This window comes from Ictalurus furcatus, chromosome 10 (genome assembly GCF_023375685.1).
Source record: "Ictalurus furcatus strain D&B chromosome 10, Billie_1.0, whole genome shotgun sequence".
Classification (NCBI taxonomy): domain Eukaryota; kingdom Metazoa; phylum Chordata; class Actinopteri; order Siluriformes; family Ictaluridae; genus Ictalurus; species Ictalurus furcatus.
This window is the reverse complement of record NC_071264.1, coordinates 4,155,351-4,182,695: the sequence shown is the minus strand read 5'-3', so window position 1 is coordinate 4,182,695 and position 27,345 is coordinate 4,155,351. Positions and strand designations below refer to the sequence as shown.

The 27,345-nt window shown below is 39.3% G+C and overlaps 1 protein-coding gene and 1 long non-coding RNA gene across 4 annotated transcripts; both read right to left on the bottom strand.

Annotated features, from left to right (window-relative positions):
• Nucleotides 1-144: 144 nt before the first annotated feature.
• On the bottom strand, nucleotides 145-26,255 carry LOC128613635 (complement factor H). 3 transcript variants are annotated; one of them, XR_008386919.1, is made up of 10 exons: nucleotides 26,095-26,255; nucleotides 25,737-25,946; nucleotides 25,222-25,327; nucleotides 25,076-25,152; nucleotides 20,622-20,813; nucleotides 16,997-17,188; nucleotides 5,430-5,621; nucleotides 5,135-5,314; nucleotides 1,687-2,915; nucleotides 145-1,538 (listed from the first exon to the last, which is right to left on the bottom strand). XR_008386919.1 is itself a non-coding variant. In XM_053634572.1 (9 exons), exons 1-9 carry the CDS (start codon nucleotides 26,159-26,161, stop codon nucleotides 2,722-2,724), a joined length of 1,410 nt encoding a protein of 469 aa, XP_053490547.1. In that variant the 5' UTR covers nucleotides 26,162-26,255; the 3' UTR covers nucleotides 145-2,721. The 3 variants fall into 3 exon arrangements, 2 of the variants coding, with proteins under 2 accessions (XP_053490547.1, XP_053490548.1); XM_053634572.1 differs by having other exon boundaries at nucleotides 145-2,915; XM_053634573.1 differs by lacking the exon at nucleotides 20,622-20,813 and having other exon boundaries at nucleotides 145-2,915; nucleotides 26,095-26,254.
• LOC128613636 (uncharacterized) lies at nucleotides 7,236-10,933 on the bottom strand. Its single transcript, XR_008386920.1, has 2 exons — nucleotides 7,841-10,933; nucleotides 7,236-7,710 (listed from the first exon to the last, which is right to left on the bottom strand). It is a non-coding gene; the product is annotated as an uncharacterized LOC128613636 (long non-coding RNA).
• Nucleotides 26,256-27,345: the final 1,090 nt, after the last annotated feature.

Sequence of the window (27,345 nt, the reverse complement as noted above, 5' to 3'; positions counted from 1 at the left end):
CACATACTTTGAGTATCAATAACTTCAAATAAACATTTCCAGTAACAGGTGATCACTCCTGCACACTGGGTTGGAGGAATTTTGACCCATTCCTCTTTACATAACTGCTTCAACTTGATGTTTGGTGGGCTTCCTTGAAATCTGTTCTTTTTTTTTTTTTTTTTTTTTTAGGTCCTTCCACAAGATTTATATTGGGTTAAGGTTTGGACTTTTAAATTGGCCATTCCAAAATGCTAACTTTCTTCTCCTTTAAACATTTATTTATAGATTTATTTGTGTGTTGTCTTGCTGCATGACCAACTTACAGTTAAGCTTTAGTTTACATACAGTTACCCTAACAATTTAATTTAATTTAATTTAATTCATCCATCAATAATTGCAAGCTGTCCTAGACCCAAAGCAGCACAGCAGCCCCAAACCTTGATACTGCCACTTCCTTGCTTCACAGATGGGATGAGGTTCTGATGTTGGAATGCATGGTTTGGTTTTCGACAAACATAATGCTTTTCATTTAAACCAAAAGGTTCTCTTTTGGATTCATCTGTCCACAAAACATTCTTCCAATATGCTCCTGGCTTATCCACGCTGTCTTGGGCAAACTCCAGATGGGCAGCAGTGTTCTTTTATTATTATTGTTATTATTTTTTGGAGAGTAGTGGCTTCCTTCTTACTATCTGCACACTATCTTTCACTTCCCATAATATTATTTGCCACACCCATGGACTGGTTTTTGCTGGATAGCCATTCCTTGGGAGAGTAACAGTGGTGCTGAATTTCCTCCATTTATCATCTGCCTCTCAGTGGATTAGTAGAGACCAAACTCTTAGCCTGGTGAGCACTGATAACTCTTTTTCTGAGGTTCTCAGGAAACTCCTTTTGACTGAGGAATGGCACACCAAATAGAATCACATGTAGCAAATGTATTCTGTAGGAGTTTGTCAGTCTCTCACTATGTTTTGGAGAAATTTTGGCCCACTTCTCTTTACAGCATTGCTTCAGTTAATTGATGTTTGAGGGCATTCATTTATGCATAGCTCTCTTAAGATCCTGCCACAGCATCTCTTTGACTTGGCCATTCCATCACCTTCTTTACATTCAGATGTCAATTTGCTGGTGTGCTTGGGATCGTTGTCCTGTTGCATGACTCAATTTCAGCTCTGCTTAAGCTGCTGGACAGCTGCCTCACATTGTCTCAAGAATATTCTGGTATAAAATATTGGTTCAATGACAACAATTTTCCCAGGGCCTGTGGCTGCAAAACAAGCCTAAGTCATCAACCCTCCTCCACCATGCTGACAGTTGGTGTGAGGTGTTTGTGGTGAAATTCTGTTTGGTTTTCACAAAAGATGACGCTGTGCATGATAACCAAACATCTCCACCTTTGGTCTTATCAGTCCTCAGAATATTTTGTTCTAATATTGTTCTAGAACTGTTGTGGGATTTTCCAAAACAAAACAATCTGGTGTTTTTTGTTGTCACTTGAAATTATTTGTTTGTTTATAGAAGTTGGTTAGGTCCACACAATTGCTATTTATGCCCTGATAAATAAAAACATACAATCGAAGGAGGGTGTAAGAAACCAGAGTACAAGAGTCATAAGAAACAGCATACAATGAAGTCAAATTCAGGTTATAAAATAAAAATTACTTTACTAGAAATAGAAAATGCCCAGATACTCAGTCTCACTTTGAGTTGCTCTTGCTTATGCACATCGCAGGAAATCTGGTTGGTCGGCTCAAGTGGTCCAAGGTAATAGATGTCATGCAGACGTGATTTGCAATCTGTGCAATGGTGCATCTTGGTGTGATTCCCCACCCCTGTTAGTCCTAAGGAAAAATCAAAATCTTGATTTGAAGTGCACAGAAGGGTCTTGCCGCTTCATGCATTACTCTCAGCTTTGGCGCTGGTTGGGTTCAACTTGCAAGTGATGATAAAGTAATATGAAAGAAAGATGAATGCATTTTGGAATCTAGTGTTGCTGCAAATAGGGCCCCAAGTGCACACAAAGACTAATGTTTTCTTTTTCACTAAGGTGTTTCTTCAGAGGGTGTCTCCTTTTTGTCTGTTCACTACGGTATAGGATGAGAGGGAGAGAGTCCCTTGGGGGGCTTTTATCCCAGGGGCTCTCAGTGGAGTTACATTTGCCTTTCTCCTTTCTTCCAATAAGAGTCAGGAAGTGGTGGCGCCTACTAGTGGTTAGTGGCAGATTAGGAACTTGCACTGATGAGCCACATGAATTTATAGGCTAGGAAGAAATCAGCCCCAGCCTAACTTCTGTGTATTTTTCTTAGCATCATTGATGGTGCTGTTGTGCATGGTCTTCACAGATTAATTATCAAGGGTACACAATATGTATTTGACAAGGTATAAAGTTTATTCTGTTAGATAATTTGACAGGGGACTGAAAATTGGTAAGCAATTAAATTTGTACTTTGTCACATAAGGTCACATGATTACATCTCCATATCTATTCCAATTCCCAACAACCTCAATCATTCTGGACATTCTAAAACATTGTTTTAAGAATACATTATATGATTTACTTGAAACTTCCTTTATAGAAGTGACACTGAGATACTATGAATATTTTCTATGTGACAATGAAAATGTATCTACTTTAAAAGACATTAAACCAAACTAACAATAGTAATTTAAAATGAACTCAAATTGGGGTTACAAACATACCCCTTCAGTTATAGTTTAGTAGTAACCTGATCTACTTTACATGCAAAGTGGCAAATGCATTACTCCATCTCTGCACTGTTGACGGAAGGCCACCTTATTCGTTGGTCGTTTTCCAGACTGGCATGTAAAGCTAATTTGATCTCCATGCTGTGAGTACATTTTTCTTTTTTGCCCATAATATTGCTTTATGTTGTTGGCATCCATATCTTCTATGGTCACAATGCAGGGTTCTGAAATAGAGTTCAATATGAAACTTTATTTATTTTTTTTACATCAACAATACATCTGAACTATCATTACAGTATGTATATGTTTCCTTGCATAAATATTCACACAACTTTTTCCTTATTTTGTTACAATCTGCAGCTCAATTGGACTTAATTGGGATTTGTGGCATGTATTGCACAATGTGTTGGAAACATTACTTTGAGATTCTGGTCCATGATTGCATCACATAATTGTTCGTTTGTCAGCTGCACAGTCAGGCTTTGAGTTTCTTGTTCTACTACATGGCAAAGGTGTTCAAATCTCATTTTCATTATTATGGAACCAGTTTGAGAGGATTTGTGTTTTGTGACAAGGCACAACTCATGCTGGAAGTAGCCATAATTAGATGGTATATTGAGGCCATGAAGGACTGCAACAATACTGGTCAAAAATGGTCAGCAACAATACTCATATAGGTTGTGGCATTCAAACCATGCTTGGTTTCCTGTGCCAGGAAAACATTCCTCACATTACACTACCACCAGCAGCCTGAACTGTTAACACAAGGTAGCTTGGGTCCACAAATTTAAGTTGTTGATGCCCAATTCTGACATTACCATCTGTATGTCACAGTAAAAATCAAGATTCAAGAGACCCACTGCGGCCTTCTGCTGTGGCCCATACGCTTCAAGGTTGATGTGTTGTGTTCTGGGATGCTCTTCTGCTCACCATGGTTCTAAAGAGTGTTTAAGTTACCATAGCCTTAGTGGTAATTCACCAGTTTTTTTCTTTTCTTTTTTTTTTTCTTTTTTTTTTTCAGCTTTTCGCTGGACAAAGTGTTTTTTTAAAAAAAAAAAAAAAAACACAGATGCCTCCATGTTTTTTTTGTTAGTAACTGCAGCTGTTTGGTCCACAAACATCTAACTGTATTGTTAATGTTTTAGTTTTAACAAACAGATATGTCTGTGTTTTGACTGATAAAGCAAATGTATACACAGCATAATTCATTTAAAGGTGAGCACTGCTGTTGTTTAGGTCTAATGCCATGCACAGCTATATTGATTTGACATCACTCTGTAAACTGAGAAGGAACTTGTAGTTGAGAAACTACCTCAGGTTGATGAGTTGAAATTTTAAGATGAGTGGGTGTTTTCTATTGCTTTTACAAGTTGGAGTTGCGACTGCTGCGGTTCAGAAATACTGGCTGGAACAATCTGTGTAAGTGTCATTTGTAATCCAGATGAATCTGATGACTTTTAGGTTGAATACTTTTTTGCAAGGCACTGTATATTAATTTAAAATTCAAACACATAGGCTAAACAAAAAAAAAAAAAAGAATAGCCTATTTATAAGCATAAACAAATATATGTTTAAAAACTAAAATAGATAGGGAAAGAGAATTCAGACATTAAAATAGACAAAAGTTATAGATATAAATACGGCAAAAATATTCTTGTGCAAATTGCACCTGGTATCAATATGAAAGATGTTGACATTGGTTTGAAAGATTTCATGGAAGTAGCAATCATGGTAAAGGTGAAGGAGCTTCCGTAAGTTCTCAGGGACGACATTATTAAACTATTTTACTTTATTTAGCTATTTTAATGTTCTGGAATGTTCACGAGACTCGTCTTCAGGACCAAGGAGTTTGCACTTTCTGGTTTCTTTTCTTTTTTCTTTCAGTAACATGACATGCACTGTTCTTTTTTTTCTTTCTTTTTTTTTAATGTTCTCATTAACTTCAATAGAAGGGGAAAAAGTGGCTGGTGAGTGATAACAGAAACTCCAGTGTCAGGAAACTTTTACAAAGTTTTATTTAAATGTTAAATAAAGGTCTCCTAAAATAAAACTTCATCACATCAACAATTATATGCTTTTTTTAGTACTAAGTTTAGATTATGTGGCGCTTCTCTCTGTGAACTCATAACATATTAGAATGAGTGCGTTAATGTAAACATTTGTCACAGTTGTAAATATTCAGATCCATACTGTTACAGAAAATTAATCAACACTTTCTGATTTGAGAACTCAATCGAGCAGCTGATTGTAATCAGCACACACTCTATGTTAACAGAATGCCATAGTACATGCTGTTTAAAATTCCAGCACTCCCAAATGTGAAACTCCTTCCTGTGTCCCCGGAGCCATAGCAACATCCCTGTCAGTACAATTGGTTCGATAGTATGCAGGTGGAAAATTCATGGAGCCACAACTAATCATCTCTTAAGTAAGCTGTACTTACTTAAACATTTCACAAATCCGTTCCATGTTCCTTGTGCACAGGTCTTGAAGGGCTGACCATATAGTGACCATATAGTGTAATACTGTTGGCAGCGGTATTCAACTCTTTCTCCATATCCATAGTAGGATTTTTGTAAAGTAGTTAAATCTGCAAATTCAATGTGTGGTGGAGGGCCACAGCCTGTTAACACAAACAAAATATATTAAGAGCATTACATTTGAAGTATTTTTATTTAATTAATGTTTTAGATATTTTGCATTTGATCAAGGGAAATCAAAGTATAGCAGGTTTTCACCTGAACATGTAGGGTATGGACTACTCCATGTTCCATCTTCTCTGCATGTAATCGATGATTGTCCTGTCATAGTCCAACCAGGGTTGGTACATTCGAAGTTCAAAGAATGTCTAGGTTTAAATGGTGGGGAAACTCCTGGACTTCCATAAACAATTTTTACATTTTGGAGTTCTCCTTCTTTGCAAGTAACCTCTGTGAAACAAGCAAGGGAAAGAAGTTAAAAGAAAATACAATCAGAAAATCATAGGGGCATTTAAATAAAAAAAATAAAAAAGCACTTAATGGACCCCATTTTGACTCGCAGCAATACTGCAGTCCAACCTCTGTTCGCTGGGCACACTACCAAATTCTGATAGCATGTCCAGCAAACTTTTCTGATATTTAAGAAATGTAACAAACACCCAATAAACTGAATTAAATGTGATAAAAAGAAATATTAGATACCATATTATGGATATTAGAAACCATAGGCATTAACACCGAGTTGCACAGTCAGAGATCAGTGCTCAAGCCAATCGAGTTCTTCCATGTCAGCCTTGGCAAACCATGTCTTCCATGTCAAGCTCGCTTTGTGCACAGGACGTTAATCCGACAGCATACAAAGACATTCCACACAATTGTATGCTTACAACTTTGTGGCAACAGTTTGGGGCTGGTCAGGTATCCACATACTTTTGGCCATACTGTATGGAGTGTGGAGTGCCAAGGAGTGTGTATGTTCTGCAGATTGCCATGTTTGTGAATGACAAAATGACTGGTTTTGCAACAGCGCCATTTTTTCAGTGTTTTGTAGCATTTCCAAGGTATAGTGTTTGGGTTAACATTTTAAAAAATGCTTACTATCAAAATATTAAAACAGATACTAATAATTTAACATTTAACAGCATTTAACAAACATAAATATACCAATACCAACTTTGTGCTACACCTCTCATATAGACATTTTAGCATTTTTAATGCTTTGCAATTTTGTTTTTATTATTTTGATTTTATTGCATTTTAACTATAGCTTGACAAGTCCAATAAAGATTATCATGCTTGTCACTGCTAATGGCTAGCCTCCTTTATTAGCCAGAATTCTAGCACACCACATCCAGGCTGAAGTTTCCTCCACTATCCCTTATCCACTGGGGCATTTCTCTCTAAACCTTACCTAACCCTGTCCTTTGATATTTTGTACAACTGCAATTATAGCCTATGTGAAATTTAAATTAAAGTAACCTGGACAATTTCATTTCTCAATACTCTCTCCATTTAAAAAATATTTGAGGATATGCAAAAGGTACACAATTTGCGATATACACAAAATTGATACACCAAAACTTATGCAACATTTTTTTCTTTAAAGGGATGACGTCATCACACACACCTTTTTATAGGTAAAAGGTCAATTGGATGGAAACAGGTAGGAGATAGCGCATACTAAAAAAAACCACTGCTTTAAAAACAACCCAAATTGGGTTATTTTTAGCCCAACGGCTGGGTAAATATCCTCCTGAGACCCAGCAATTCATTTTTGTCTACTACAATGGACATCATGTTTTTGCTCATATCTCTCATACTATGTATATCACTCTATTAAGTCCTTTTGTTCCTTAAAGAGGATAACTCAGGCTTTAAAATGGCATCACATGTGAGGAGGTGTGGCATTGCCAATTAACTTTTCCTTTTTATAATGCTTGCCATTGGAACAAGCACATTTTACAGAAAAAAAGAAAGTTAAGCATGATATTCATAATTAGAAGTTTATGTTTCTGTTATATTTTGATTTCTTGTAGTAAGTAAACATCTCAGCAATATTTAAGCGAGTTTTCAAAACTGAGCGTATTTATTTTCATAACACAAACGGCTCATTTATAAATGTACTCTGTAGTGGACATCAGGACTTTGTACTTATGTTTGTTTCACATTTTCTTTGCACACAGTTCTTTGACAGAGGCTGAGAGGCTTCTTAATAGAATAATTGAGGGAGATTCAGACATAGATCTATCAGATGATGATAGTCCAGGGATAGAGGATGACACAGGAGACATAGGAGAGAGTGATAGCTCAGAGGGCTTAGATGAGGTGGACCACAATGCAGAGCTGGATGAAGTGTCCCTTGTATTGGATTTTGAGATCTACCAGGAAAAGAACACCTTCATTCAAGACCAGCAAATGGGAATAGGGGCAAAAGCAGTCCTGCGTTTGACTGAGACGGGTCCCAGAGGAACACTGGTGTAAGTTGACCGGTATATTACCACCATCAAGCTTCTGGAGACTCTTCTAGAAAGAATCTAGCCTGCAACAGGAACAATTCAGAAGAATCAAATTCCAAAAGAATGCCACTTCACTGCTGACAAGGTGCTGAGCAAAAATGGAAGAGGGTCACCAGAAATGGTTGTACGGAAACCTCATGAAATTGCACTCACCAAATGGATGCACAACAAGCCTGTTGTTATGGTATCAACCATCCATGGAATTGAGCCCCAGGATACCTGTTCCAGATGGTCAAAAAATCAAAATAAGCAAGTCCAAGTCACAAGACCTGCAGTGGTAGTGGAATATAACAGCAACAAGGGGGGGATTGACATCTGTAATCGAATGCTCAGCTGCTACAGAATGTCCAGACACACCAAGAAGTGGACTGTTTGTTCCATGCTTCACTTTACTGATTTGGCAAACACCAACTCATGGATTCAATACCGACAAGACAGCCAGGCTTTGCAGTGACCTGCAAAGAAAACCTCCCAATACTTAGAGTTCAAACTATTTTCGGCTGAGGAACTGATATCACAGGCACAGGCATATCAACAAGATGACACTGACTCCAGTGATGGAGAATTCTCTCTGGAGATCAAAAAAAGAAAGCCCCAGACAGATGAGAGTATAAGGAAATATAGTGCAATCCATATGCCCCAAATGCTCAACATTCCAAATGCTTCCAGATGCAGAATGCCTGGATATAAAAGCAAACATTTGTGAGATGCATAAAGTGAAACATGTTCCTCTGTGTCTCCAAAAAATCAGAATGCTTCATGAAATACCATCTGGAGTCAGATGTCTAATGTGGAAATCACAAAAGGTTCAGATGAATTGATGAAGTTCAATACAAAAGAAATGAAAATCTACACTTACTGTTTGTTCTATACAAGTTGTTGTATTTTACTGGATAAATCTAGTGGCTGTTTCCATGTACATGTGCAGATTTGTAAAATTTCCCAAATGAGAACAACGAAGTCCTATTGTCCACTAAAGTGGACATGTTGTAAAATCTGAATCAAATTAAGTTTAAAAATTGTTACCTTTGCAATATATTTATTACCACCCCAACACTTAATTTATATCAGAAAAAAACTAAATAAAAATAAAAATAAATTTCTGGGTCTCAGGGTATAGGACAGAACACATTTTGGACTAAACTTATCCCATCAAGTTGGGTTGTTGGTTTTAACCTAGCAAATGGATTGTTTTTCAACGTAAAGCATAGTTTCATTTTTACAAAAATGTTTGGTTAATTTTATTTCAGAAATGGGTTAATATTTTCCAGATTATTTTTACCCTTTGCAAATGTAAAATATACCACATTTATAAACAAATATCAACGTGGTATCATCTTTATTTATACACAAGAAGGTGTTCAGAAATGTATTGCTAGAGTTGCTAAAGTGGTGTTTATATATAGTCTTTGCAGTAAATAACTCCAATAAGTCATATATTTAACACAAAAATGATTTTGATCAAAGGAGACATTTAAAACATCCAAAAAACTGAGTAGCCAATTTATAATCCAGTGGGTGTTACAAACAAGTAAGCCAAAGCTAACGAAGATAGCGGTAATTTAATGTTATGTAAACTGGAGTGTTATCACACATTTTTGCTTTTTCTAGTGTACAGTAATGGTTTTATAGATAAATATATTGATACAAACCTTCACTCAATCTTGTGTTAATTTTTAACACACCTGCATGTCTAGTTAAGGACAATACATTTTGTGTTGCTTTCAACACAGTGTGTTAGTACATTTAACAACCAACATTACAGAGATAGTGGAAAGCAGTACAACCTAAACCCCTGTCACGTTAACCTTGTGAAGAACTTTTGGCCTTGACATTACTGAGCTAGCAAAGTTCTATTAGCCACTGACTGTCTGCACCTGTTACCCTGCATTAACATTCACCGAATACATGAAGAAACACAGCCCTAACCCATCCTCCCAATGCTAATTACTACAGCTCGACTTGTCCAAAACACTTGCTAAATGTAGTTAACGTTAACCCACTCTCTGTATTACATCATGGTCAACAGTTGCAATGCTATGTTATCGTTAACTTTCAAAAAGGTAATGGGAATGTCTAACATTACTGTGAGCTGTATTGTGATAAAGTAGACATCTCTGCTGGGTACAGCACAAACACGCACACACTTACATTACCACACACACACACACGCTTAACACGCTGATCTCTCTTCCCCTCCATTTAGTTTCCCCTCCGTTTAGTCGGCGGAGCGGGTGCACATGCAGCTGATTGCCCATGAACAGTTCCACACACCACATTACACTTCCTGCAGTTCTCTATCCCAGGCATACAAAATGCACACATACATTTTGTTTATATGTTAAGTTTTATTATGTGATTGTGTGTCGTGTCCTGGTGGAGTTAGACTTCAGGGTTGCGCCAGCCAAACTGATCCACTGAGCAGCGCCAGAATATAACGTCATTGTTGGCAGTGTGCCGGTGCACTGTACGCAAAGTCTGATGAAACCATTTGTTATTTGCAGGGGGAATGACTGTACTGATAATGAGGGAGAAAATGACAGTGCTATTGTGGGGAGAGCCATCCTTTTCTTTCCTCAAATTAACCCTCACACTACTCAAAGCAGTCCCTAAGGTTCGCTTTGTGACATTTGGTGGCAGAGGTGGTATGGCTACCCGCAAGATGGCACTGAAAGGCAGAAGAACCCGAGCTGGTTTGCACTCCCGGGTGAAAACGATTGCAGAGGAGGATACGTCTTGGGACACCGTGGAGTCGCAGAGGATGCCAAGGTGGAGGTGGTTCCTAGAGCTTCATCCGAGTCCCGCACACTGCAAGTCAAGGCTGATGCAATGGGTTCAACATCCAAGGAGGGAATGCTGAGCCTGATGCGTCACTTCCTCAACATGCAACGGGAGGAGGAACATCTGCTAGAGATTTGGGAGTTATGAGAGGTGATTCTGCAGTCTTCCAGATCTGCTGAGACCCCTAGTGTCGGCTGGAGCTTGGGATTGGATCTTCCGATGCCAGCTGTTTCGAGAACCGCACCTGTGCACAGCACAGATATACCAGCAAGCCAAGCATCAAGCCAGCTGAGGATGGTGAGCGACCCACCGAGAACACCTGCTTACCAACTGGAGGAGGACATTGAGACTTATCTTCAATTCTTTGAATGTCTGGCAAGGACTTGGAGGTGGCCCGAGGAAGAGTCGAGTTATCATTTGGAGCCATTGTTGACGGGGCGGGCTTTGGAGGCTTACCTGGGGATGGATGAGGAACAAGCAGGGGTGTACGCTGGCCTGAAGGAGGTGCTCTTGGAGAACATCTCTCTGGGCACCCACGATTCCTGCTAGAGAGACACCGACGGAGACTTACAACCGTCTGAGGACCCTTTAGTGCTGCTAGGTGAGGCCTGATCTTCATACTAAGGAGGAGGTCAGGTAGACCATTATCTTGGAGCAGCTGCTTCGTGTGCTTACATATGACAGCCGAACCTGGGTATGGGAACACGAGCCGACAACAGGCCTGGCAGCAAAGCTGACTCTTTAGTATGTGAACGCGGGAGCCCACGCTCTCAACCACTCAGAGGTACCATGTCTATGGCACCAGATAGTGCTGGGATGTGGCCTGAATGAGCTCCAGCAGAAGGTCTTATCAGTATGCAGAAATCAAAACCTAAAGAGAGACAAGAACTAACTTGTTATTACTGTCAACAGTAGGGGCACAAAGCCACTGTGTGTCCTGTATGAAAGGCAAAGTTGACAGGATTTTGTTATGTCCCTAGGGAAGAGATTAATGGTAAGGACTCTAGAGGGGAGAGTCAGAACATATGTGATGTATCTGTTAATGGACATTCTCTGAAAGCACTATTGGACACTGGTAGCTCCCTGTCTCTCCTAAAGCCAAGTTTTGTTACAAATGTTGACTACACAAACACCACAAAAGTTCAGTGTGTACACGGGGATGTAAGTACCCCAGAGCTGAGGTAAGTGTGTAGTGTGTGCAGGATCAGTCATTTCCGATGAACACTGGCATAATTGATCATTTGCCAGTGGATATGATTTTGGGAAAAGACTTACCCATTTTAAATGGACTGATACATTCCACCATGAACTCTGAGACTTTTGATAAGGTTGCCATTGTATCATGTCATGCTGTCACCCAGGCTCAAGTTAGGGAAGGCCTTCAGCCACTGCCAGACTTGCATGGTAGTCTGTTGCAGGGCGGGACCAAAAGCCCAAGAAAATCACGTCACCAACATTGGCTTGAGAAGTATCTGAGTAATCTAGTCTCAGAGATCTCAGTGGAGGGTCTCAAAGATGATGGTTGGAGGATCCCAGAGAATATTGGGGACTTACAAAAAAGGGATGAGTCATTGAAGTCACTGTTTGAAAAAGCTTCCAGGGGGAAAATGTCAAACTTGTGTGATGAAAAGTATGTGGTATTGAATGATGTGTTGTACCTGTAAGTCAATGATGTTACTCATTTAATTGTTCCTAAATGTTGTAGATCCCTTGTCTTGCGCCTCGCACACACCATTCCATGGGCTAGTCATTTAGGACAGCAGAAACAGACAGACTCATCAGTTCACGGTTTCACTGGCCTTCAATCTACACTGACGTACAGAAATACTATAACACGTGCAACATGTCAAATGACTAGTGTTATGTCCCAACCGGGCAGAGCCCCTCTACCCTCTCCCTTTTATCTCTACTCTTTTCAGGTGGATCGAAATGGATATCGTGGGGCCACTTGAGAAGAACAGTGCAGGACACTAATACGTCCTGGTGATTTGTGACTACGCGACCAGATATCCAGAAGCTTTCCCACTCTGTTCCATTACTACCCAAAGATCATACAAGCCTTGATAAAGTTGTTCTCCAGGGTGGGCATCTCTGAAGAGATCCTAACTGATCAAGGGACGAACTTCACATCACAGCTAACGGGGCAACTTCATTGCCAGTTGGGGATCACAGCCGTGAGAACCAGTGTCTATGATCCGCAGACTGACGGACAGTGGAGTGCTTTAACCAGATGCTGAAAAGGATGCTGCTGAAGTTTGTGTGAGACATGGGACGTGACTGGGACAAATGGTTACCATTCCTAATGTTCGCCTACCGAGAGGTACCTTAAGCGTCGACTGGGTTTTCCCCGTTTGAACTCCTATACGGCTGGCAGGTCCAAGGTCCCCTAGACCTGTTATGGAAGAGCTGGGAGGATCTTGCTTGTGGAGAAAAAGAGAAGGACATCATTCAGTATGTGCTGGAGATGAGGGACCGACTCAAATGATACCAAGTACAAGTGCAAGAACTTGAGGGAAGCCCAGAAATCACAGAAGACATGGCATGACCAACATGCAAAACAGAGACAGTTACAGCCTGGGCAGAAAGTACTACTATTACTTCCAACATCAACCACCAAGCTACTCACTAAATGGCAAGGGCCTTATGAAGTAGTGAGGAAGATGGGACCAGTAACCTATGAGATCCATCACCCAGATAAAGGTAAAGCCAAGCAGACGTATCACATCAACTTGTTCAAAGAATGAAAAGACCCACCAGTGAAGCAAGCAATGATGCCGATGATGAAGGAAGTGACAGAGGTGACAGAAGAGGAACATGAGCCAGAAGCAAGGGCGCAGAGAGAACCAGCCAAGGTGAAACCGGAGCACCTGAGGGACACCAGCAGGGTTCAGTTTGTTTTGCAGAAAACCAGCATTTGACACATGGTTCAGGATCAAACTGATCAGGTGATGGGCCCTTTGTGCTGATCCTGATCAAGTCTTCCAAGGTTAAATTGCATACTTTTTTATTTATTTACTTTATCCTTTTTTGAGCTGAAAAGCCACATTCACAGTGACCAGCAAAAATTGGTAGGACAAGCAATATCTCAAATAGATGCATTCTGTTCAAAGTAAATGCTGTGTTATCGTCATACATCTTGTATCAATCCAGTCAATTTTTCTTCATTAGTAATATCTGAGAAGTAAATTTGCGGTGTTGAATTTTATTTTTAGCTCCTTCCATTCGGTCTGGTCATGTAGTTCACATGCACAAGACACTGCTTGTGCTAATGGTATTTTTGTGGAGCACTCTGCGATTACATAGTTTGGAAAACATAGATTATGCTATTTCTCTGCCTGCTTTGGAACAAAAGTCACAAAACATTTTCTGTGTGCAATGATCATACCTGCGCCATGCAAACTCTTGAATCTAAGAAGTCTTAAAATGCCTTTCTGCACTTTTACTTAAGTGTTCATTGATTGACATGGAAAGATGATCCTCTGTGTCTGCCGTTTTCTATCTCACTCATGCTGGTACAACTGGAGCCTGCGTTTGCCATCAGTGTTGGTGCTCGACAGAGATGAGGATTGTTTGAAAAAGTCTGATATTTTTTATTTTTACATGTCTTTCTGATGTGGAAAGCAGATCCTTGCTTTCTCCATGCGTATTTTGGCGCTCTGGATGAATTTTAACTGTGAAACTGCTTTTTTCCCTCACTGAAACTTTCATGCGCAGCATCTCATTTTATTACATCAACACAACAAATAATGTGATGGGCTACTCCTCACAGAACACGCAATTAAAAAGACATTACATGCAAATTTTGAAACCATAATGTGTAAATTTATATTGTCACCAGTGGCGATCACGGAAAAAATATCATTAGCAAATTAATATTTTTGGTCCTAAATGTGACCATTTTAAGTGTAGTCTGGAGCCCTGCAAAAGTGTCATTTATTTGATGGCGCGAGAGCTCCCCAGAGGTGACAGAAAAAGAAACACAGAGGAAAATGTACTGGGATTCACAACAGACTGAGGATCATGGCGCACAAAGTCCTCCCTTACCCAGTATTCTGTTCGGCAATATCCAGGCTCTTGACAACAAGATGGACGATCTCAGAGCTAGGATGAGATTCCACCGGGACATCGGAGACTGTAACATACTCTGTCTTTCTGAAAGATGGCTGACCCCCTTGGTACCAGACCCAGCTGATAACTTCTCTATTCTACGGATGGACAGGTTAAGGTGCTGGTCTACTGCTCAGAAGGTCGTGAGTTCAAACCCCGGCACCACTAAGATACCACTGTTGGGCCTTTGAGCAAGGCCCTTAACACTCAACTGCTCAGATGCATAAATGAGATAAATGTAAGTCACTCTGGATAAGAGCGTCTGCCAAATGCCATAAATGTAAATGTTTGTTTCATGGTCAACAACCCTACCCCAGGAAAATTACCACTCCTGCTCGCCTCACCTGGAACATCTGACTATGATGTGCCATCCGTTCTACCTGCCACGTAAATTTACATCGGTCATCACCACTGCTGTGTACATCCATCCTCAGGCGGATTTGCTCAGCGTTTACCAAAACAAACATCCAGATGCTGCCTTAATTGTGGCTGGGGATTTTAATAAACCAACCTGAGGCAGGTCATGCCAAACTTTTATCAACATGTCTCCTGTCCAACTAGAGGGGCAAACACACTGGACCACTGCTATTCTCAGTTTAGCCAACATTTTCTTAATGCTAAAATATAAACAAAGGCTCATACAGGAAGCTCTGAAGAGGAGGATGGTGCAGCGATGGTCTGCCTATTTGGAAGCTGCATGACAGCACGCACTTGATGATGTGGACTGGGACATGTTCCGGTCGAGTTTTGCTGACATCAATGAATTTACAAATGTAGCAATTATCTTTGTTCGCGTGCTATTTGAGGATACAACACACACGGTCACAATAAGGACTTTCTCAAATCAGAAACAATGGATAATACCTGAGCCGCATGTGAATATCCGCACAGCCGTGTACAACACGGGACTCGTGTCAGGGAATATGAGCAAGTACAAAGTGTCATGCTGTGCTCCCTGATGCACAGTGAAAGCTGATAAACTCCAGTACAGGGAGTGGTTGGAGTCTCATTTCCAACTCAATGACTCCCAATGCATGTGGCAGGGACTGAGGACAATCAGCGCCTTCTGAGGCAAATCCACCACCTTGGTGAGAGCGGTCTCTTCTATGGCTGATGAGCTGAACATGTTTTATGTGTGCTTCAAGGCTAATTATGCTAGCATTAGCCTGCTGACTAGCATTACAGGAAGTAGATCTGTTTGCGATGAGAGTGTGATCACCATCTCAAAGGACGAGGTTTGGATGGCTCTGAAGTATGTGAACATCAGGAAAGTGGCCGGAACTGACTGCACTTCCGGCCATGTACTGAGATCCTACGCTGATCAGCTAGCTGGTTTGTTCACTTCTTCTATCTTTACAGAGTCCCTAGCTGAGTGTGTGGTCCACACCTGCTTTAAAAAATCGGCTGTTATTCCTGTGCCTAAGAACAATAAGCCCTCTTGCCTTAATCTTAACATCATTTATCATGAAGGTTTTTGAGAGGCTTATCAAAAACAAAAACATATGTTCCTCCATCCCAGACACCATAGACAGTTAATTCCACACAGGCTGGCTTCCAAGCTCAGGAACCTCACCCTTAATGTTCCCCTCTGTGACTGGGTCCTGGACTTCCTTACTTGCAGACCCCAGGAAGTGAGAGTAGGCCAGCTTATCTCCAACACTATCATCCTGAGAACCAGAGCCCCACAACACCCTGCTCTACTCTCTCTACACACATGACTGTGTGCCCTCTCACAGCTCAGAAAAATACTAGATCTGATGACTGAATGTGGCAGTTGTATTAGAATTGTGGACATAATGTGTGCATGTATGTATGTGACTGATTTATGTATAATCACGTTGTCAAGAAATGACCAGACGTGAAATTATTGAAACACTAGTTGACACATTCTTGAGAAAAACAAAAGTACCTCGATGCTGTATGATGCCGGTGTTCTACACAAGAATAATTGTGCTGATCTAATGTGTAGGAATTCTACTTCAAATTGGGAACATCCCAAAATGGCCTGCAGAGAGGCATTATCTAAGGCGTGTGTGTATATGTATAATATAGCTCGGATCACCAGTATGTCTTTGCCCACTCCTGATCTGGAGTCAAATTTGTTACTTTTTACTGGGTTTATGAAAGCGTGCAGTCATATACACTATAAGCCACAGGTATAGAAGCAGGCAAAAATATTTTTAAAGGTTCCAAAATAATTTAACAGTTAAGGCATAGTTCCAACAGAACATTAGACATTTAGTGCAAACAAAAAAAGCAGTAAGTGACTTCAGAGCTGTAGTCGCTCTGCATTCTCAATATATGCATCGATGTTTGGATAAATAGAATAACCTTACCCTTCTGGTTTTGGACCTTGGTTTCTTTTATTAAAACCTTGCATCCCAATGTCTGTCAACTGTGGCAATTATATTATAGGTGTACCTTCACATATGGGAAATGGGCTGCTCCACTGTCCTTCATTTGAGCAGGTGACTTCCTTGTTTCCGCTTAGAAGCATGCCTTTCTGAAAGCAGTAGAACTGCAACTTATGTCCATATTTAATAGGTGCATTGTTTTGTGGAAGCCCAGCCACAGCCACACTGCCATTTATCTGTTTAAGCTCACAAACGATTTCTGTCCAGGGTACAAAACAAAGGTATTAAGGGAACAAATGGCCAAAATAAGAGCAACCAATAATATAAAAAAAATAAAAAAATAAAAACCCAAAAACAAACAAACAACAACAACAACAACCACAAAAAAAAAAACAATAAAAAAAAACTGATTTTCAAATGTAATGTGTAATTGCTCCAAAATGTAAATTAATTCAAAAAAAATCCAAATGAGCAAGAGGGTTCCTGAAGCCCAAAATATGCTTTGCTTGAGTTGCTGTCTAACACTGTTGTCTGTACTGGAACAAGTTTAAAAGTAAATACTTACATAATACCACACAGAGGGTACAATACCTACCTTGACATGAAACAGCTTAATACTACACAACATAGTAAATAAATAAAACCATTTTTCGACATCATTAGACATCTCCTTTAAAAACCACTTCTTGACCACTTTGACCCCAATAACTGTCCAGTTTCCAACACACATCACATACTAGCATATTCTTAAATTTTAACATAGAAGGAAATCAGAGAACCTGGTGAAAATATATGAATATGTATATGTATATGTGTGTGTGTGTGTGTGTGCGCGTGCACGCTGAAGGCACTTCCTGCATCTCAGCTCAATCCACGAGGATCCCAAATTTGAAATAAAAGCCTGTTTTGCATGACAACATACTGTACATATTCTGTAAATATTTAATATGCTGTCATTTGTAACCATGACATTTCCTATGTCATTCAAACTAATAGTCAAGTACAATTTGACTAACTGTGGGCCATTTGTCAGAACATATCACTTGGATACTACAGGTGCATCTCAAAAACTTTGAATATTGTGGAAAAGTTATTTTTTTCATAATTTAATTCAACAAGTGGAACTTTCATATATTCTAGATTCATTGCACATAAAGTGAAATATTTCAAGCCTTTTTTTTGTTTTAATCTTAATGATTACGGCTTATAGCTCATGGAAAACAAAAATCCGGTATCTCAAAATATTAGAATAAAGAAATTATAATACAGAAATGTCGACCTGAGAAGAGCGCTAATCAACTAATTAACTCAAAACACCTGCAAAGGTTTCCTGAGTCTTTAATCTGTCAGTCTGGTTCAGTACACACAACCACAATCAATTTTCAGATGAAAGTAAATCTTGCATTTTATTTGGAAATCAAGGTCCTTATAAAACTGCACAAAAGGTGTGCCTGAGTCTACTGATTCATTTTCAAAGGCAATGAGTTGTTAAACCAAAACATTTTCTTCAGTGTAACTCACTGAAACTGGACAGTTGAAGACTGGAAAAAGTTTGGGTAAGCCTATGCCCATGATAGCCTCAGATTCCTGTTCTTGGCTGACAGGAGTGGAACCCAATGTGGTCTTCTGCTGTTGTAGCCCATCCACCTTTGTGCATGCTGAGATACTTTTCTACTCACGGTTGTAAAAAATGATTGAGTTACTATATCCTTCAGGGCAGCTCAAAACAATCTGGCCATTTTCCTCTGACCTCTCTTATCAACAAGGTGTTTCCACCCACAGAACTGTCACTCATTCAATGTTTTTGTTTTATGCACAATTCTATGAGAACTCTAGAGACTGTTGTGTCTGAAAATCCCAGGAGATCAGCAGTTTCTGACATACTCAAACCAGCCCATCTGATACCAACAACCATGCCACAGATAAAGTCATAGAGTCAAAGTCACTTTTTCTTCATTCTGATGTTTGATGTGAACATTAAATTAAGGTCTTGACGTGTATCTGCATTGTGCTGCTGCCAAATGATTGCAGATAACTGCATGAATGTGCAAGTGTACAGGTGTTCCTAATAAAGTGGTCAATGAGACTGTGTGTGTTTATTTATTGTTATTATATTATTTAATATTTATAAATAGTGTGTGTGTGTGTGTGTGTGTGTGTGTGTAAAAAATGAAACAGAACATTTCCACATTTAATGTAAAAATTACAACCTTTACAGTGTCATTGAAAATCAAACTGACACGTTTCAGAGAAAAAAAGGATAAAAATAAATAACCTAACTGCATAAGTGTGCACACCACTGAACTAATATTTAGTTGAAGCACCCTTTGATCTTTTTTTATCTGTTTGGATAAATGTCTGTCAGCATGGGACATCTTCACTTGGCAATATTTTTCCACTCTTTCTTGCAAAAACATTCTAGATCCATCAAATTGTAAGGGAATCTCTTGTGGACAGCCCGCTTCAGGTCACCCCACAGTTTTTAGCAGGATTCAGTTCTGGGCTCTGGCTAGGCCATTCAAAAACATTGATTTTCTTTTGGTTAAGCCATTCCTTTGTTGATTTGTATGTATCCTTTGGGTCACTGTCATGCTGAAAGGTGAAATTCCTTTTCATCTTGAGCTTACCAGCAGACACCTGAAGGTTTTGCACTAAAATTGACTGGCATTTCTAGCCATTCATGATTCCCTCATGAATCACGAGCCCCAGTTCTGGCTGAAGAAAAGCAGCCCTAAAACTTGATGCTGCCACAAACATGCTTCACTTTGGGTATGGTGTGCTTTTATCTATGTGCTCCCCCCCCCAAACATACAGTACCTTTTGGAATTATGGAATTATTATGTCTTTTGGAATTGGTCCTATTACACATTTTGCCACCTGGTTTGGGGGTAGGAGGGGATTGGGGGGAGGGGTTAGTTACGATTGGATGTTTTTTGTGAGAAAGGGTTCGTGTCTAGCCACCCTGCCCGATAGCCCAGATATGTGAGGAAAATGAGAGATTGTTGTAACATGTCAGAAATTCCTGTAGCTCCTTTTATGTTGTCATAGGTCTATTAGCACTCTCCCTAGTACGTTTTTTGTCTTTTGTTAATTTGGATGGATGTCCTGATCTTGGTGATGCCACTGTGGTACCCCATTGGTACCCCATCTCCGTTTGTTGATGATGGCCTTCATACTGTTCCATGGTTTATCTAATGTTTTCGAAATTCTTTTATACCCCTTTCCTGATCGATACCTTTTGATAAGTGAGATACCGTACGTGCTTTGTCAGCTCTTTGTGGACCATGGCTTCAGCAGTCAGATGAAACCAAGAAGATCTGAAGAAAATCCTACCGAAATCCTTGTCTTTATTTAGGGTTAATCAGAATAGTTTAATTGATGACAGCTGTATGATAATTACCTTTGAACATGAGATTGAATGTGATTGGTTCATTCTGAACACAGCCACATCCCCAATCATATAAGGGTGTGCCCACTTATGCAACCAAGTTATTGTAACTTTTTAATTTTTCCTACTTTTCCTTAAACTGTTTCTGATTGTTTTTAATTACATTTTTTATATGTTATCATTTCACACACACAAAAAAAGTTCTGACATGATTTATCTTGGTTTCATTTTTTTTTTTCATCACAAAAACCTGCCATTTTAACAGGGGTGTGTTTATATATAAACTGTGTATGCATAATCTTACCCTCACATGTAGGGAATGGATTACTCCATTCTCCATTTTCACCACATATGACCTCTTTTGGCCCTACTAATTTAAGTCCAGTAGAATGACAAGTGAATTGTAACTGATGTCCATATCTTATTGGGTTATCATAATCAGGAAGTCCATCCACAATGATGTTATCCTTAGCTACTGGTAGAGAACATGTTATTTCTATTTTTAAAAAAAAAAGAGAGAGAGAGAGAGAGTCATTTGAATACTTTGGAAATTAATTCTCAGATTTTGTTTTTTTATTATATTTTAATTATTTTTTTTGGATAATCTAAATGTATTTAAATGTGTGTGTGAGAGTATGTGTGTTACCTTCAGCACATGTTCTGGGCTATAAATAAACTTCTGACTTTTGTCATTAAACTTGGTAGCTACCAGAAAATTATTATTCTTCATTATTACTATACTCCTTATGGTAGATGGTACATTGTACTTAGTGTTTGTTAAATGCAATAAAGGCTTCTAAAATAAGTAGCCAAATGTCTTTTAGAAAAATGTTAGGTTACAATTGTAACCTATTCTATGAACTACAGATAACCACCAATGCTTCAACACTTGGATACCTTCTTATGTGTTATGTGCACTCAAGTTGAGACCTTTTAATACAAAGGCAAGTGATAACTGTATGATTAAATGCCTTTTTTAATGGCTTTCATTCCATTGGGAACCTTGAGTTGAGAACCTTGGAAACTGACTTCTGCTTAGATGTAAAGTGAAGTCGAACCCTGGCAGTTCTCTATTATTCATAAAACATGGTTACACATGTGACCTAATGTTCTATTTTACCTCTCTTAACTGACAGGGGCTGTGTTTCAACACCTGGATAACCTATACCAATAGGCTAGTTGGTGCACTCAGTTCCTGAGAGACAATGCTGACCTTATGATTTGGAGATGTGCATGGCGATGTTCAGGTAGCTCAAGAACAGATCTCCTGGAGTAGCATACCTCTCAGTAGAGTCCATGAGGATTAAACAATCCTTGTGGAATGGCCTAACACAATAAGACTTGGCTTCTAGCTTGTTCATAGGCTATGATGATGACCTCTCTCCTGGTGGCCCAATACTCATGTAAACATGTTTACACATGTCATGCCAGATGAATAGCTGGTGCTTTGACCAATTAGCCACACTGCATTTCAAATAGCTTCATAAGGAGTGTACTGGGCATGCTAGAGAACATTCTGTAGATTGACCCTTATAGCACACTACAAAGTCAATCATCATCTTCTCAGATTTGAGACATATAACCTTAGGTAGTAACTGTGGGTAAGGTCACAAGGTTACCCTGGAACCATACAGTCATCACTACATGCAGGGCAAGCCTAGCACTATGACATGCAGCTTTTTTCACAAACAATGCATATGTTTGTTTAAAGTAAGAGCAGTAGTGAAAACCAGGGTTATATTGGCCCTTTAAAGAGCCTGGAGCAGATCACTGCAGTAGAATTCTAAGAATACAGAAGAATGAAGGATGTGGGAAAGTATACAATAGGCTGCTTGGCCAATCATGGGTTCATTCATCTTCCTTAACTGGCGTTGTGCCAGGGTTGCTTCTGGAGTGCATACGCTTCTGTAGGTGCCACAGGGTTACAGACTTCATTCACAGCTCGTTGCCATGCTGATAAATCAGTGTCTAGGGCCTTGATAGCCGTGAGGGTGAGGCACTGGGTTCTAAGGTCATCTTGGGCACGGAATAGTGCACTTTCCAAGTTTGTGGTCACCAGCAGCAGAGTATTTGGAGCGGTAGTTGGTCTTCGTCCATTCGGCAAACATGCCTGAACCACCGCAGATGTCTTTTCTGGATCACCTCTTCGATTGTTAGCTGGTCATCACATTCACTTGGAATAAATTCATTCAGTCATGGGTTACTATATCTTGTTCCAGAGGACTGTTCAACCCAACTTGGGAAACCCATATTGTCAATGGAGTCAGAAGTTGGCCAGGCCCTAAGCCCTAAAGCCTGGGCCAGCGCAGTATTGATGGTCATATTCTCAGCTTAGTCATCAAATTCCCCCCAACTCATGCAGATGGCACTAGAAAAAGGTGTTTTTGTACATAAATGTACCATTGGCAGCCCTTGTCCTTCATGAATGGGTATGTTGGGTAGAAGGCATCCACTGGAGTTTGCTATGACTCAGCAATGAAAGAAAGGATGAGGAGCAGGAGGGAGTGCTGCTATCCGGAGCACTCTGCCAATAGGTGTAAGCTCTTGTTGTACGTAGCTTCAGCTTCAGGCCTTCAGACACTTTCCCAATGGCCATGATTTCTCTCTGCATCATAGTTTTCAGCTGAGCCATATCTGATATTAAGCCATCTATCCGCCTTTAGAGAGACACGTTATATACAGTATCTCACAAAAGTGAGTACACCCCTCACATTTTTGTAAATATTTGATTATATCTTTTCATGTGACAACACTGAAGAAATGACACTTTGCTACAATGTAAAGTAGTGAGTGTACAGCTTGTGTAACAGTGTAAATTTGCTGTCCCCTCAAAATAACTCAACACACAGCCATTAATGTCTAAACCACTGGCAACAAAAGTGAGTACACCCCTAAGTGAAAATGTCCAAATTGGGCCCAATTAGCCATTTTCCCTCCCCGGTGTCATGTGACTTGTTACTGTTACAAGGTCTCAGGTGTGAATGGGGAGCAGGTGTGTTAAATTTGGTGTCATCGCTCTCACACTCTCTCATACTGGTCACTGGAAGTTCAACATGGCACCTCATGGCAAAGAACTCTCTGAGGATCTGAAAAAAAGAATTGTTGCTCTACATAAAGATGGCCTAGGCTATAAGAAGATTGCCAAGACCCTGACACTGAGCTGCAGCACGGTGGCCAAGACCATGCAGCGGTTTAACAGGACAGGTTCCACTCAGAACAGGCCTCGCCATGGTCGACCAAAGAAGTTGAGTGCATGTGCTCAGCGTCATATCCAGAGGTTGTCTTTGGGAAATAGACGTATGAGTGCTGCCAGCATTGCTGCAGAGGTTGAAGGGGTGGGGGTCAGCCTGTCAGTTGCTCAGACTATACGCCGCACACTGCATCAAATTGGTCTGCATGGCTGTCATCCCAGAAGGAAGCCTCTTCTAAAGATGATGCACAAGAAAGCCCGCAAACAGTTTGCTGAAGACAAGCAGACTAAGGACATGGATTACTGGAACCATGTCCTGTGGTCTGATGAGACCAAGATAAACTTATTTGGTTCAGATGGTGTCAAGCGTGTGTGGCGGCAACCAGGTGAGGAGTACAAAGACAAGTGTGTCTTGCCTACAGTCAAGCATGGTGGTGGGAATGTCATGGTCTGGGGCTGCATGAGTGCTGCCGGTACTGGGGAGCTACAGTTCATTGAGGGAACCATGAATGCCAACATGTACTGTGACATACTGAAGCAGAGCATGATCAGTATGCAGTATTCCAGCATGATAACGACCCCAAACACACCTCCAAGACAACCACTGCCTTACTAAAGAAGCTGAGGGTGAAGGTGATGGACTGGCCAAGCATGTCTCCAGACCTAAACCCTATTGAGCATCTGTGGGGCATCCTCAAACGGAAGGTGGAGGAGCACAAGGTTTAGACATTAATGGCTGTGTTTTGAGTTATTTTGAGGGGACAGCAAATTTACACTGTTATACAAGCTGTACACTCACTACTTTACATTGTAGCAAAGTGTCATTTCTTCAGTGTTGTCACATTAAAAGATATAATCAAATATTTACAAAAATGTGAGGGGTGTACTCACTTTTGTGAGATACTGTATTTTGTTCTAGACATCATCCACCATTGGACTCCAATCTGGAGTATAGATACAACAAGAAAGCATGTTGTGTCAGCATCATCACTGTGTTCTGCACATGAAATGTCTGTTCTGACAGCTGCCTCTGATCAATATTGAGTCATCAAAATACAGAACTGATACCTGTCTCCAGGTGCCAAAGAGTTAAGATATTATCCACACAACATTGAGTCCTGCAATATCATGCTTACTTTACTCTTTGGAACTGAGCAGTGGATAGTGGGATCTCAATTCTGCTATTCATCAGAAGACATCAGTCTCATATAATCACCACACGGCTTTGTGTAAAAGGTAGCAACATGTGTACCAGGTGGTAAAACACCACCTCTGGCAATTAGGAAGGGTGATAAACATCAGGTGCTCTATTACCTACAGCTCAGTTTTTCAAACGTGCACCTTATTACTAAGCAAAAAAAAAAAAAAAAAAAAAAAAATTACTATTTTAATTAATTTAATGAAGACAGTTTTAAATGTTTTTTTTTCTCACAGTGCACATAAAGATAAATATTATAATGTAATTATAATATAAATACTAAATATTACATGAACCATTATTATTTGTAAGGCAAATGTAAAATCCCAAGCATTTTAAGAATGTGCTAAAACCACAAATTTACTGGTACCTTCACACTGAGGCAAGTGGTTGTTCCAACCCTCAGCCAAACATGTTCTGTTGTCTACTCGACTCACCATCCGGTAACTAAAATAAATGTTACATAAGAAGGTTGCAGTACTGAATTGTTCTCAAATTGACTGAAATTGTACTTACCCTGTTTTGCATATGTATTTAATAGTGGTTCCATAAACAAATTCAGTGCCATTTACAAGGAAAAATCGACCATTTGGTATATCTTCAGGAAGCTCACATCGTTTACCTGGTGATTTTTGAAGATGATTTTTGAAGAAGGTTTTTATTTTAAAATTAACAGAATATCACTGTGACCAAGCTGCTGGGATTGCTTAACTACTATCAACAACAATGACTGACTGAAGGAATTATTATCAATTATTGTAAATAATAAAAAATGTCTGTTATATTCTTAGAATTATTGTTACATAATAATAATGATGCACTCTTACACTAGCACACTAGCATCTTACATATATATATATATATTTATATATACATATATATATATATATATATATATATATATATATATATATATATATATATATATATATATATAAACCACCTTACAGACCTGACAGAAACTCTAGTTCTAAACCAACTTACTATATGCATAAAAATATTCTCCATATACAATGAAACTGTGGACTTACGTGAACATTTAGCATTTCGAATATTTTGCCATTTGTGTCCATCACAAACAAAGATTACTCTTCCTATATAACCCTGTTGGCAGTTATATGTCACTGAATCTCCCTTAATATATTTGCTTTTAAAAGAAGTAGTGGAAACTTCTGCATTATCCACTGTGGGGATCTCTGGGCAGGTTGACAGTTCAGATGATGGGCCACTGTTCACACCATCTGTCACAGTAACCATATTACTTTTAAATATTTAATACGTGTTTCAGTGGCAACATTCAGTATATAAAAGTATGTCATGTACACATGTGACATGGTTTAAAAAACCTAAAATAACAATAATACATGAAAAAAGAAATAAAAGTCTTACCATCAAATGCTGAAGTATAAACTCTGGCCAAGAAAAAAATATATAGGACAGCAAGACTTGACTGCATTGTTCCAGTTTAGTAGGTTAACTCACCAAGCACTGTGATAAGACTAAGAAAATAATGGGCAGGGTTGATATTTCCCAATTTGAACCCGTCCATTTTTGCACATATTTCTAGGACTTACGATAAATTAAGAGTTTCAATGTTGTGAAATGTGTGTTTTGTAAGGCTGTTTATGTGGTTAATGATTAAATATCCTGTAAACACTTATCCATGACCCCATATCCACGTCTGTTTTAGAGAAAAAGTACAAAGTGTTATTTAAACTATGTAGAAGTGAAAAAGCAAAGAATAAATACAGATCATTAAAGCAACACTGCGCATTATATATCTGATAATTGGAAAGCTGACAGACTACTCCGATGTTTGCAAGTTACTCTCTCTTTTTTTTGTGTACGTTTCCATACTCGAGTAATAAAAAAGGGGCAACATAACAATTACAAACCATAATGAAACAATATATTTGCTAAATAATGAGCAGAGATGCATTTTGTTAGAAAACAAATTAAATTGAGAGCTTTCCTCGTCACAATTTTGCTCTGTATGTGTGCTGTCTAGACAAACAGATGCATCAAGACATTTAGGTCCCATGGAAATGTTACGATATCTGTCCAGTAATGAGTGTTTTTCCATATTAATCTGTACTTAATCAGAGAGCAAGAAAACTCTTCCTAAATGCTATCTCACAGCTGACACGGCATTGTCTTGGGATACTATCTTTGAAAATTTTACTCTGTAGAATAACTGAATGTATGAATAATGTTGGCCCAATAGAGTTTCCACACAAAGGCCAGAATGGTAAAGTACAAACAGTATTTTAAACCTAAAATGAGATTGCAGAAGACTGCAGAAGGTGATAGATAGTTCAATAGCTATGTATAACATACGTGTTAAACTCCTCAATAATGAAAACAGGTTTGGCATTCTTATTTTTCAAGACTGATCGATAATATCTTCTAATATAGGAAGACTGATTAATATCTCTCTGGAATTATTATTATCTACTGTCCAAAACACACACAAAGACTGAGTGACTGACTGAGTTGGTGAATAACTGAGAAAGTGGTTGAATGAATGACTGTAAAGAATGACTGAGTGAATAGGAATGATTTAGTCATGTGTGACTAAGCATAGTGTGACTAAGAGACTAAATGTGTGTGCATGCATATGTGTGTGTGTGCGTGTGTGTG

Bases quoted from the DNA above. Each gene is read 5' to 3' on its own strand.
- LOC128613635 (XM_053634572.1), bottom strand. From the start codon at position 26,161: ATGCAGTCAAGTCTTGCTGTCCTATATATTTTTTTCTTGGCCAGAGTT. The intron at 25,328-25,736 runs GTAAGTCCACAG...AAAAATCACCAG, and splicing joins TCGAAATGCTAAATGTTCAC to GTAAACGATGTGAGCTTCCT. The intron at 5,315-5,429 runs GTGAAAACCTGC...TTGTGTTAACAG, and splicing joins TCCATACCCTACATGTTCAG to GCTGTGGCCCTCCACCACAC.